Source organism: Oryctolagus cuniculus, chromosome 1 (genome assembly GCF_051225735.1).
Source record: "Oryctolagus cuniculus isolate XC-2025 breed Fujian yellow rabbit chromosome 1, ASM5122573v1, whole genome shotgun sequence".
NCBI lineage: Eukaryota > Metazoa > Chordata > Mammalia > Lagomorpha > Leporidae > Oryctolagus > Oryctolagus cuniculus.
In genome coordinates, this window is record NC_142867.1 from 216,167,693 (window position 1) to 216,180,716 (window position 13,024).

General features: G+C 41.3%; 1 protein-coding gene across 3 annotated transcripts in view; it reads left to right on the top strand.

Annotated features, from left to right (window-relative positions):
• HSDL2 (hydroxysteroid dehydrogenase like 2) overlaps positions 1 to 13,024 on the top strand; it is an 83,856-nt gene that overhangs the window by 20,693 nt on the left and 50,139 nt on the right. Inside the window, exons 4-6 of one of the 3 annotated variants that reach the window (XM_008249545.5) lie at positions 1,652 to 1,766; positions 9,106 to 9,209; positions 10,720 to 10,818. The exons of 1 other annotated variant lie outside the window; for it this stretch is intronic. In XM_008249545.5, the coding sequence (XP_008247767.1) occupies positions 1,652 to 1,766; positions 9,106 to 9,209; positions 10,720 to 10,818 (318 nt within the window). The remainder of the gene's footprint in view (positions 1 to 1,651; positions 1,767 to 9,105; positions 9,210 to 10,719; positions 10,819 to 13,024) is intronic. One more of the 3 variants, XM_089301649.1, reaches the window with a different exon arrangement.

Below are 13,024 nucleotides of genomic sequence, written 5' to 3' on the forward strand. Positions count from 1 at the left end.
GCGGCCGGCACACCACGCTGATCTGATGGCAGGAGCCAGGTCCTTCTCCTGGTCTCCCATGGGGTGCAGGGCCCAAGCACTTGGGCCATCCTCCACTGCACTCCCGGGCCACAGCAGAGAGCTGGCCTGGAAGAGGGGCAACCGGGACAGAATCCGGCGCCCCAACCGGGACTAGAACCTGGTGTGCCGGCGCCGCAAGGCGGAGGATTAGCCTAGTGAGCCGCGGTGCTGGCCAGCAGCTCCTAACTTTGTGGACTGAGACATATGTACTGGATCTAAAAATCTTTTCATGAGTTGTTGCCACTTGTGAGGCAATCAATGTTACTGTGTTCATTCTAGAAAGCTGGTTATCAAGGACCTGATACCACTTATACATACAGATGATTTACTTAAATTTGTGTTTTTGTTATAATGAAACTAAAAATGATAAGAGTTGAATCTCAAGTTATTCTAAGGACACATTTTAAAAAAATTAGCAGCACAAATTGTATGAAGGATATGGAATTTGAGAAATGAGAATGAGATCAAAATTTTATAAAGTTTTTATTATCTGAAGAAAATTGATAACTTGCTTAAATCATTATCCACATATTTTGAGAGAAAGGAATAAAAAAAATAACTAACTGACAAGATTGGGTGCTTTCAGGGTGGTGAGGCAGTAGATTAAAAAAGTAGCTGATGTTTATTCTAACAGTCTAACCCCAACAGTAGAAATTGTGATATTTCTACTTGATGCAATATTAAGTACCCCTCCTTTTTGTGTTTTTATATTTTAATTGTATTAATTTTATTTATATATAATAATTGTGCATATTTACACTGCATTTTTTTAATTTTAAAAAATTGTGCTGAAACACATATAAAATTATTATTCTAACCATTTTTATGTGTACAGGTCAGTGGCTTTGAATTTATTCCTATTGTGCAATCATCAAGTGCCTTTTGAAAAGAATAATGAAGACCATGTAGAAACACAGGAAAATGTTTGACATAGTTTTGTGTTTTAACCATTTTCATTTAATGTTATTTCATTAAACATTTAACTATGAACTAAAGATGTTACATAAAGGTGGGAACTGGATAGAACATGTGGAAATAATAGTCCTTCTAGGTTTATTTATTTTTTCTGTGTATGAATGGCTAAACAAAGTTGATCCACTTGAAGATTGCCTGGTTTTGAAACTCTAAGGTCTTTATTTTTTCCGAGTTCCCAATACCAGAAAGAAGCCCTTTGAATAAGAGGCTTTGGGGAGGACAGTGTGGGAGAGGAAGGGAGAATGTGGTAGTTAGCAGAAGGACAAGGCCTTGGAAACATTCCAGGCAGGAGGGGAGATGAGGAGGAATTTGACCTAGAGTTCATGGAGACAAGGAAGTCCAGGAGGTAAGAGAGTAGAGAAGGGTGGAAGCCGCAAACCGCTAAGGACTAAACTTCCTTGTGTTTTCACATAATTGACTCTCTGTTGTGTCGGTAAAAAGCACATGGGTGCTGGTTTGAAGCAGCTTCTGACTCTTGAGTTGGTGAATTTGTCCGTTCTGTTGTCGGAAAGAAGTGTTTATGTATCAACTGAGGGTTCAACTATATAAATGCTTTTTTTGTGTGATTAAAAAAATCTACCTCACATTAAAATGAAATTGATTATTTTGAAAACAGGAATTGACATTTTGGTCAATAATGCCAGTGCTATTAGCTTGACCAACACGTTGGAAACACCTACAAAGAGAGTGGATTTGATGATGAGTGTGAACACCAGAGGCACCTACCTTACGTAAGTTAGAAAGAATTTGTAGGGGAGGGTATTGCAATGTTTTCTCAACATAGTTGTAAATAGTTTGAACCGATTAGCAGTACCATTGGAAATGCAGTCAGTGCTTATAAATGCTTAAAGGCACTCTGAAATGAGTAGATAGATGAATAAATAGACATCATTTAAAAATTTTTTTTATTTTTTATTTTTTTAATATTTATTTTATTTATTTGAAAGACAGAGTTACAGAAAGAGGTAGAGAAAGAGAAAGAGAGGTCTTCCATCCACTGGTTCACTCCCCACATGGCCGCAATGGCTGGAACTGTGCCATCTGAAGCCAGGAGCCAGGAGCTTCTTCGGGGTCTCCCACATGGGTGCAGGGGCCCAAGGACTTGGGCCATCTTCCACTGATTTCCCAGGCCATAGCAGAGAGCTGGATTGGAAGTGGAGCAGCCGGGTCTTGAACCGGCTTCCATATGGGATGCTGGTTCTTCAGGCCAGGGCATTAACCCGCTGCGCACAGCGCTGGCCCTGAGACTTTAAAATGTTTAATTCACCGTTCTTTTCTTTTTGAATCTAATAAAAACTGAAGTGTAGCTCAAGCATTTTCATAAAGTTATGTGAATTCTTACATGTATACTGTACCTTTCATTGTCTTCTGATTAAGCAAGCCAGCAATAGTTTCTTCGTTTTCTGAAAAAGAGTTGGGGTCAAAAAAATACTGTGAGTTTTAGGTATGTAATCAACAGTAAGCTCTAATGTAACCAGCACAATGGTGAATGCTGGGGTGGGCATTTGGCCCGGTGGTTAAGATGCTAGTTAAGGCCGGCGCCGCAGCTCACCAGGCTAATCCTCCACCTGTGGTGCCAGCACTCCAGGTTCTAATCCCGGATGGGGCGCCGGATTCTGTCCCGGTTGCTCCTCTTCCAGTCCAGCTCTCTGCTGTGGCCCAGGAAGGCAGTGGAGGGTGGCCAAAGTGCTTGGGCCCTGCACCTGCATGGGAGACCAGGAGGAAGCACCTGGCTGCTGGCTTCGGATCGGCACAGCACCGGCTGTAGTGGCCATTTTGGGGGTGAACCAACGGAAGGAAGACCTTTGTGTCTCTCTGTCTCTCTCTCTCTCTCTGTTTAACTCTGCCTTTAAAAAAAAAAAAAAAAAAAAAGATGCTAGTTTAGACACCTTCATCACGTGGGAGACCAGAAGAAGCTCCTTGCTCCTGGCTTTGGATTGGCGCAGCTCCAGCTGTTGCGACCATCTAGGGAGTGACCCAGCAGATGGAGGACCTGTCTCTCTCTCTGTCTCTACCTCTCTCTGTAACTCTTTCAAATAAATAAAATAAATATATGTATATTTTTAAAAAGACAACTGCATCTTACATTGGAGTACCTGGTTTGATACCAGCTCTGGCTCCTGACTCCAGCTTCCTGCCAGTGTTGATCCTTGCAGGCAGTAGTGATGGCTAAAATACATTGGTTCTACCACTCACATGGAAGACCTGGATTGAGTTCCTGGCTTCTGGCTTTGGTCCAGCCCAGGCCTTTGCAAGCATTTTGGGAGTGAACCAGCAGATGGAAGCTCTCTCCATCTGTTATCACTGCCTCTCAAATAAGTAAAATTAAATAAAAATTCCCACTAATGCTATCTTGGGCATTATTAGGGGAAAGGTAAAATACAGAATGAATGAGAATATAGTTCTACTGATATGTTCTGGGCTAGACAGTCCCATCTTTAAAAAAAAAAAAGATGAGATTTTAAAAAAAAATCTCATTTTGTTTTTTTGTTTGTTCTATTTTTTAATAAAGATTTATTTATTTGAAAGTTGGAGTTACACAGAGAGAGGAGAGAGAGATAGAGAGAGAGAGAGTGGTCTTCCATTCGATGGTTCACTCCCCAATTGGCTGCAATGGCTGGAGCTGTGCCGATCTGAAGCCAGGAGCCAGGAGCTTCTTCAGGGTCTCCCATGTGGGTGCAGGGGCCCAAGGACTTGGGCCGTCTTCTACTGCTTTCCCAGGCCATTTCAGAGATCTGGATTGGAAGTGGAGCGGCCGGGTCTTGATGCTGACGCTTCAGGCCAGGGCGTTAATCCGCTGCTCCACAGCGCTGGCCCCAATACAGTCCATTGTTTTATTTACTCTTGGGTTCTCTTGTTTCCATGTGGATATAAGGAAGCATCAACATAGAACTTCTTTGCCTTGTGTTATCCTGTTATGTATAGAACAGGTGTTTGGGAGCTTAGGTATTGGAGTAAGACTACCTGGATTCAAGTCACAACACAAACCCTCTTGTGACTTGCTATTCATGACCTTGGGCAGGTAAGTCAACTTCTTAAAGATTCAGCTTCCTCATTTGTAAAATGGAGATGATAAAGTAAATGTTATAGACTTGGTCAAGAGGGTTACATGTAGAATTTGTCAAATTAGAGTCCTGGATTATGCCCTCAGATGTATTTTTGTTTGGACTGCAAAATTTGGCTCAAACAATATAAAAAATTGTTTTCATTAGTTAGCTACATTCAAGATTTCATTAGCTGCCTACAATGAAAATATTAGAATATATACTCAAAAACCAAGATTTTTAGCTTTTACTTTTTAAAAATTTTTAGTTATTGATTTGAGAGGCAGAGAAACAGTGCAAGCAAAGAGAGATAGTCTATATCCTGGTTTGCTCCCCAAGTGCCCACAATGGCCAGGACTGGGCCAAGCTGAAACTAAGAGCCAGAAACTCAATATCAGTCTTCCACAGGGATCTAAGTACTTGAGCCATCACCTGCTACCTCCTAGAATGCACATTAGCAGGAAGCTGGAATTGGAAGTGAAGCCAGGACTTGAACCCAGGCACTCTGATATGGGATAGAGGCATATTAAGTGGCATCTTTTTTTTTTTTTTTTTTTTTTTTGACAGAGTTAGATAGAGAGAGAGAGAGAAGGGTCTTCCTTCCGTTGGTTCACCCCCCAAATGGCCACTACATCCGGCACGCTGCACCGATATGAAGCCAGGAGCCCGGTGCTTCCTCCTGGTCTCCCACGTGGGTGCAGGGCCCAAGCACTTGGGCCATCCTCCACTGCCTTTCCGGGCCACAGCAGAGAGGTGGACTGGAAGAGGAGCAACCGGGACAGAATCCGGCGCCCCACCTAGGACTAGAATCCGGGTGCCAGCATTGCAGGTGGAGGATTAGCCTAGTGAGCCACGGCGCCGGCCAAGTGGCATCTTAACTGCTGTGTCAGACGCGTGTTCCTCTGGCTTTTCCTGAGGAATTGGAGAATCTGTCCACGTGAAGACAGCCTTGCCATTCCCACATGATAGGACCAGCTGCTGTGGCTGAGTGCGGAGCATCCACTGCCTCATTAAATGAGCCATGAGCTCCATTGTCTTCTGTGTGCTGAGGGCAGGCTAAAAATTGCCATTTATTGTTGTGCTTGCACTGCTGTTTTTCTTTATTTTTTTTATTGCTTTCTTATGTTAAAGAGGAAAGTGAAATATTTCTCTTCCCTCTGTCTTTATCTGAAGTAGGAAAATGAAATGTATGTCAAGAGGGCCATATATTCAAGTAAAATGGATGAGAACTTACTTCTTTGTGTATATGTGGCATATTTGTTTCTTTACTATACATTTATTTATTTATTTGAAAGTTAGAGAGAGATCTATCTGCTAGTTCACTCCTCAGATGACTGCAACGTCCAGGGTTGAGTCAGGCCAAGCCAGGAGCCAAGAGCTTCATCTGGGTCTCTCACATGGGTGGCAGTGGCCCAAGCACTTGGACAATATTCCACTGCTTTTCCCAGGGCATTAGCTGGGAACTGGATTGAAAGTGGAGCAGCCGGGACTTGAACTGGTGCCCATATGGGATGCTGGCCTTGAAGGCAGCAGCTTTATTTGCTACACCACAATGTCAGTCCCAAGATATATGGCATATTTCTATAAATTCAAATTCAATGTGTAAGGTATATCTCATTGTTGAGTGAAGCCATATTAAATTAAACCATAGTAAAAGAACTATGATAAACATATAGAAAATATGATAATAAAAAACTCAATGAACTAAAAAAAAAAAGACTCATTTTGTGATAGGGTTTGTATTTGTTTTAAAATAAGATAAGCAATGTTGTTGTGTGAAACAGTTATATATTACATGAAAAAATTATCTGGATCAAAATATTTTATAGCTTACAACTTTGTGAAAGAATTTCAACTGAATGTTTTAAATAGATGACTAAAAATATAAACCTAACCAGGAACTTTTGCTCTGTATCTTGAACTGATGCTTAGTAGGGCACGTTGTGTGAATATATTAAATCGTTGGTGATAGTTTCTACTATAAATGAGGAAGCCTTGTTATATTTATTTAAGGTGTCAGAATTTTAATGTGATTAAATTTTTTTAAACTAGTGACACATGACATGAACATCAGGAAAGGACTCGTTAGATATTGAGAAATGTCTTGAAAATTTTTTAAAATTTCCTTTTATTTTTATTTATTTATTTTTTTAGACTTATTTATTTGAAGGGCAGAGTTTCAGAGAGAGAGGCAGAGACAGAGAAATCTTCTGTCCGCTGGTTAACTCCCCAAATGGCTGCAATGGCCAGGGCTAGTCTGATCTGAAGCCAGGAGCTGGATGGGAAGTGGAGCAGCTGAGACTCGAACCAGTGCCTATATGGGATGTGACACTGCAGGCAGCTTTACTGCTATGCCACGGTGCTGCCCCCTTTTTTAACTGAAAATTTTATAATAGATTAGTCAAAATTAATAAACATAACTATAAACAGTGTTATGGTAATGGTCAGTGTTGATTTTAGGCTTATTAATACCTAAACTAATGTAGACTGTGTTTTTGTTCTGAGATGGTGATGATAAATACAAGTAAAGCATTGAATTATATGTAGATTTGTCAAAATTTGTGATAGTAATTACAGACTTGGCCTTTTCAGTTGACATTATGAGTTATGTACACACACCATATGCTTCTGTTTGCTCTTTCCTTGTGTCTTTGGAAGCCCATCATTTGGCAGGAACAATCTGATCTACTTTCTTATACTGCGGTCATTATCCAAAAGTGAAGGGGATAGCCTATATCACATTTCTACATTTGATAGTTGAATTAAAAACCAAACCAACCCCCCCCCAATTTCTAACTATAGGAAAAATGAGCTAACATTGTTCAGTTACCTTTCTCAATGAAAAAGTTATAAGCTAAAGGGTGCTTACGTACTTAAATACTGTAGTAGCTTCCAATAACAGATGTGCAAATATCTCAGGAATAGATACTCTAAAAATAAAAACTGTTGCACAAAGATTTTATTCATTGTTGAGAGTTCCTACATTTATGATCAGCTATTCTTTTTAAAGACTTATTTATTTGAAAGGCAGAGCATTAGAGAAAGAGGGATGGTATGGGGTAGTGCTAAGAGTTTGTAAAGTAGTATATGAGATAGACCATGTGTGGGAAATGCTCCTGATGTAAGATTGATAATGTTGAGGGCCAGGCTGGCAAAATGCAGATGAAAAAGATTTGTCAAACAGAGCATAGGAAAGCTTATGTTTTTCATGTAAATGAAATGAGCTCTTTCTTTGAATGTGAATTATGGTCTTATTGCCTGAAATAGATTTAGTTTGTTTCCTACTGATTCTTTGAAGTATAGTTTCAGGGTTTTGTTTTGTTTTAAGATTTATTTATTTTTTTGAAAAGTGGAAAAACAGAGAGGGAGAGGCTGAGAAAGAGAAAGAGAGAGAGATCTTCCATCCCCTCGTTCACTCTCCAAAAGGCCACATCCTGCTAGGGCTAGGCCCAGGTCTCTAATGTGGGTGCGGAGGCCCAAGTATTTGGGCCATCTTCTGCTGCCTTCCCAGGCACATTAGCAGGGAGCTGGATAGGAAGTAGAGCAGCTAGAACTTGAACTGCTCACTGCCGATATGGGTTGCCTGTCAAAGGCAGCAGCTTTACTGCTATACCACAGCACTGGCCCCAGTTTCACTATTTTGATGAAAATCAGTTAATAGTGTTTGCCTCTCTTTACCTCAACACCCTAAAAGAGGAGGAAGTGGCCGGCGCCGTGGCTCACTTGGCTAATCCTCCACCTGTGGCGCCGGCACACCGGGTTCTAGTCCTGGTTGGGGCGCCGGATTCTGTCCCGGTTGCTCCTCTTCCAGTCCAGCTCTCTGCTGTGGCCCGGGAAGGCAGTGGGGGATGGCCCAGGTGCTTGGGCCCTGCACCTGCATGGGAGACCAGGAAGAAGCACCTGGCTCCTGGCTTTGGATCGGCGCAGCACGCTGGCCTTAGCGGCCATTTGGAGGGTGAACCAACAGAAGGAAGACCTTTCTCTCTGTCTCTCTCACTAATTCTGCCTGTCCAAAAAAAAAAAAAAAAAAAAAAAAAGAGAGAGAGAGAAGGAAGCATCTTTGGAAATGTTTAACCATGCATAGAAAAACCACTTTCACTAATGATGGTATTTGGTTTGTAAGCTTGAAGAGATAACAAAAGTGTTGTGCATTTGGCAATTGAAAAAAAAAACTGACTTGAAAGAACAGAATAGTTCTAAATCATGGAAGTCATTGGCTGTGAATAAAGCTAAAATAAAGCTATAAAATAATTAAGCTATAATATGTTATTTAGCTACATTATAACTTAGTAATTGAAAATTTAAAATATTAGATTTGTCTTTTATAAAATAAATTGCCTATTTGTATGAACAGCTTTTTAAGAAATGAAACCATATATTGCTCCCAAAGGCATATTGCATTTTATATTGATGCATATTAAATTTGGAAATATATTGGGAGTTACATAACTAAATTACAGTTCTAGTATAGTAGGAGTACTATACCTGCTAAGATACAATAAGGCAGTATATGTATTATCAATATTAGTGATTGTTTATTTCATGTATAGCACTGTCTGAATATCTCATATTAATCTCTTAGTCAATCCTAGGTAGTATTGAGTATCACCAGCATTTACAAAGGAGAAAACAGAATTAGAATGCTATATAATTTTTCCATAGTCCCACAGAGAAGGGGCAGAAGTAGGATTTGAATCCAGGTCTGCTTAGCTTGAAAAACTGTGTTCTTTACCACAGTGGTGACTGACAAGTTCTGACCATTTCTGAAAATTATGTATGTGGTGTGTGTGTTGGGGAGAGGAAATGTGGCCCAGTTGTAGTTGATGCTAACCAAAGTTTTGAAGGATGGAAATTAGTTGCTTTTTCAGTCTTCATTCTAGAAAACAAACAGTAGTATCCCATAAACAAAAAATGCCCTGCAGATGACTTTGCAAGTTCAGTTGTACTGTAGAAGTGGTTTAAAATACAACTTTAAGAAGAGGAGAGGTTGCTAGCATGCTGTTGACTTGGGTTCTCTTGCTTTCAGATCTAAAGCCTGTATTCCATACTTGAGAAAGAGTAAAATTGCTCACATCCTCAATCTCAGTCCGCCACTGAATCTGAATCCCATGTGGTTCAAACAGCACTGTGGTAGGTGGTAGGGTGCGGGGATGGTTGGTTTGGTGTATCTGTGGTGTAATCACAATCTGTATGTTGCATTCAACATTTAATTTTCTATGGCAAATTAGTAAGTAGCATTTTGGAAAGTAGATTCTTAATTGTTTATCTATAATTTTAATTGAAGTATAGTTGATACTGAATAAGATATACACATTTTAATGGTTCAGTTGGATAAGTTTTGAGAAATATATATACCTGTGTAACCAGTACCCAAATCAGGATATGGGTTTCCATCATCCCAGACAATTCTTTTTTTTTTTTTTGACAGGCAGAGTGGACAGTGAGAGAGAGAGACAGAGAGAAAGGTCTTCCTTTTGCCATTGGTTCACCCTCCAATGGCTGCCGCGGCTGGCGCACTGTGGCCGGAGTACCACGCTGATCCCATGGCAGGAACCAGGTCCTTCTCCTGGTCTCCCATGGGGTGCAGGGCCCAAGCACTTGGGCCATCCTCCACTGCACTCCCTGGCCACAGCAGAGAGCTGTCCTGGAAGAGGGGCAATCGGGACAGAATCTGGCGCCCCGACCAGGACTAGAACCCGCTGTGCCGGCGCCGCAAGGCAGAGGATTAGCCTAGTGAGCTTCCCAGACAATTCTTCCATGTCCCAGTGAGTGTGTTTTATTGTATGTAATTCATTCTTAAATTGGTTAAAAACTAACCATGAAACACTCTTCTTTTTTTTTTTTTTTCAGATTTATTTATTTATTTATTTGAAAGGCAGAAGTACAGAGAGGTAGAGGCAGAGAGAGAGAGAGAGAGAGACAGAGAGAGAGAGGTCTTCTGTCTGCTGGCTCACTCTCCAGAATAGCTGCCAGAGCCGGGCTGATCCAAAGCCAGGAGCCAGGAGCTTCTTCCAGGTTTCCTACGCAGTTGTAGGGCCCCAAGGACTTGGGCTGTCTTCTACTGCTTTCCCAGGCCATAGCAGAGAGCTGGATCGGAAGTGGAGCAGCCGGAACTTGAACCAGTGCGCATATGGGATGCCAGCACTGCTGACAGCGGCTTTACCCACTAAGCCACAGTGCTAGCCCCAATACTTAATTCTTTTTTCAGCATAATTTACTAACATTTAGAAAGACTCTTGCAATAACAACACATAGAGCAAAACAGAAGGAATCTGCTTTAATTGACTTCTTCTTATTTGACAAGCAGTACTTTCCCTTTAAATAATAGCTTTTATACTCTAAAAAGAAAAAGCAGACTAAGAAGCAATAATGTGACTTACCTCCATAGTATTCAGAAAAATAAAAGTTTGTTATGACCTCTTATTCATATAGTAAGATGGAAATTTATAAAACTAGTTCATTTGACTTTAGTTGTTTGCATAAAAACTGTTCTTTACAAAATGTTACATTTAAAAAATTGTATATTGTATCTTTTATAATGAAAATTATATCATGGAGAAAATAGTAATAGAAATTTGTTATTTCTATTCAATAATCAGTGTGTTTCTTAATTAAATCACTACTCTGGTTTTTTTTTCAGCTTATACCATTGCTAAGTATGGTATGTCTATGTGTGTTCTTGGGATGGCGGAAGAATTTAGAGGTGAAATTGCAGTCAATGCATTATGGCCTAAAACTGGTATGTACTTAAAGAAATTTGGGACACACATTTGGCTTTGTGGTTGGGATGCTGGTTGGGGTGCCCATGTCCTGTATTGAAGTGCCTTGGTGTGATTCCTGCCTCTGGCATTCTGCTGGTACGGACCTTGGGAAGCAGCAATGATGGCTCAAGTATTTGAGTCTTGGACCTGTATGGGAGACATGGATTGAGTTCCAAGGTACCCACCCTCTCCAATTAAAAAAAAAGACTAAGAAAGAAATTTCATGTATTCTATTTTCATTTATTGTGCTTGCCACTCTTGAGATACATCTTGAGTGCAGTGCAGTGGGAGTGAATAGACTCTCCACAGTCATTTCAGTCTGCCTGTTGGAAAGCAAGTTCAATTTTTATTGTACAGCTGAAGACCATCTGCAGTCATCTGCCAGCTTTGGCTTAGCCTGCTTGACTGATTCTTCAACTCACAGCTATGATAGGAACATTGAACACTGGAGCACTTGAAGAATCTCATGAAGGTCAATAGGAGAAGCTGCACTTCCCTAACTTTCTCCATCTTTGCCTTTCCTACCTCATTAAAGTCATTTTCCCCTTACTTTTAAATAAGTGTTATTTAGTTTTTTATTTATTTGTAAGGTAGTGTGACAGAGAGAGAGAGAGAGAAACAAACAAGCAAGCAAGCAGACAAAGATCTTCCACCCACTGATTCACTCCCCAAATATGTAGGGGCTGGGCCAGCCTGAAGTCAAGAGCAAGTAGTTCTATCTGGTTCTCCTGTGTGTGTGGCAGGGACCCAAGTCCTCCTGAGGCATATGTTAGCAGGAAACTGGAATCAGAAGTGGAATTGGCCCTGCCAGTGCACCTGGGAAAAACAATGGAAGGTGGCCCAAGTGCTTGGGCCCTTGCCACCTGCATGGGAGACCCAGGTAGAGTTCCAGGCTCCTGGCTTTGGTCTGGCTCAGCCCTTGCTATTGTAGCCATTTGGGGAGTGAACCAATGGATGGAAGATCTCTCTCTCTCCCTCTTTATTTGTAACTCCGCCTTTCAAATAAATAGATCTTTTAAAAAAATTATCACCTTAGAAACCAATACAAGTTGAACATCACTTATTAAAAGACCCGAAATCCTTGGGGATGACTTTGTGGCATAGCAGATTAAGCCACCACTTGCAAAGCCAAGCATTCCATCTGATTGCTAGTTCAAGTCCTGGCTGCTGTACTTCTGATCTAGCTCCCTGCTAATGCACCTGGGAAAGCAGTATAAAATGGCCCAAGTGCTTGGATCCTTGCCACCTTCCTGAGAGATCTAGATGGGGTTCCTGGCTCCTGGCCATTACTGTCATTTGGGGAGTAAACCAATAGATTAAAGATTCTGTGTGTGTGTGTGTGTGTGTGTGTGTATGTGTATGTGTGTATGCAGGTCTCTCTCTTTCTGATTCTTTCAAATACATGTTTTAAAATCCAAATCCTGAAATCCAAAGTTTTACAAAATCTGAAAGTTTTTGAGTGCTGACATGATGCCACAGTGGAAAATTCCACTCTGTGAAGCTTTGTTTCATGCACAAAATTATGAAGATATTGTACACAGGTGGGCATTGTGGTACAGTGGGTTAAACCGCTGCTTGGGATGCCTGCATCCCATATTGGAGTGACAGTTGGATCCTTGCACTTCTGTTTCCTATTCAGCTCCCTGCTGATGCATCATGGGAGCATCAGATGATGGCTCAAATGCTTGGGCCCTTGCCACCCACGTGAGAGCCTTGAATGCAGTTCTAGATTCCTGGCTTCAACCTGGCCCAACCCTGACTATTGTAGGCATTTAGTTAGTGAATGCGAGGATAGAAGTGTGCTCCCCTGCCCCTTTGTTGCTTTGCCTTTCAAGTAGATGCAAATAAATAAACTTTTTAAAAAAATGATTTATTTTTTTATTTGAAAATCAGAGTTACACAGAGAGAAGGAGGGGCAGAGAGACAGAGAGGTCTTCCATCTGCTGGTTCACTCCCTAATTGGCTGCAATGGCTGGAGTTGTGCTGATCCAAAGCCAGGAGCCAGCAGCTTCTTCCAGATCTCCCACACAGGTGCAGGGGCCCAAGGGCTCGGGCCATCTTCTGCTTTCCCAGTCCATAGCAGAGAGCTGGATTGGAAGTGGAGCATCTGGGACTTGAACCAGCACACATATAGGATGCCAACACCGCAGGCAGCGGCTTTACCCGCTACACTACAGTGCCAGC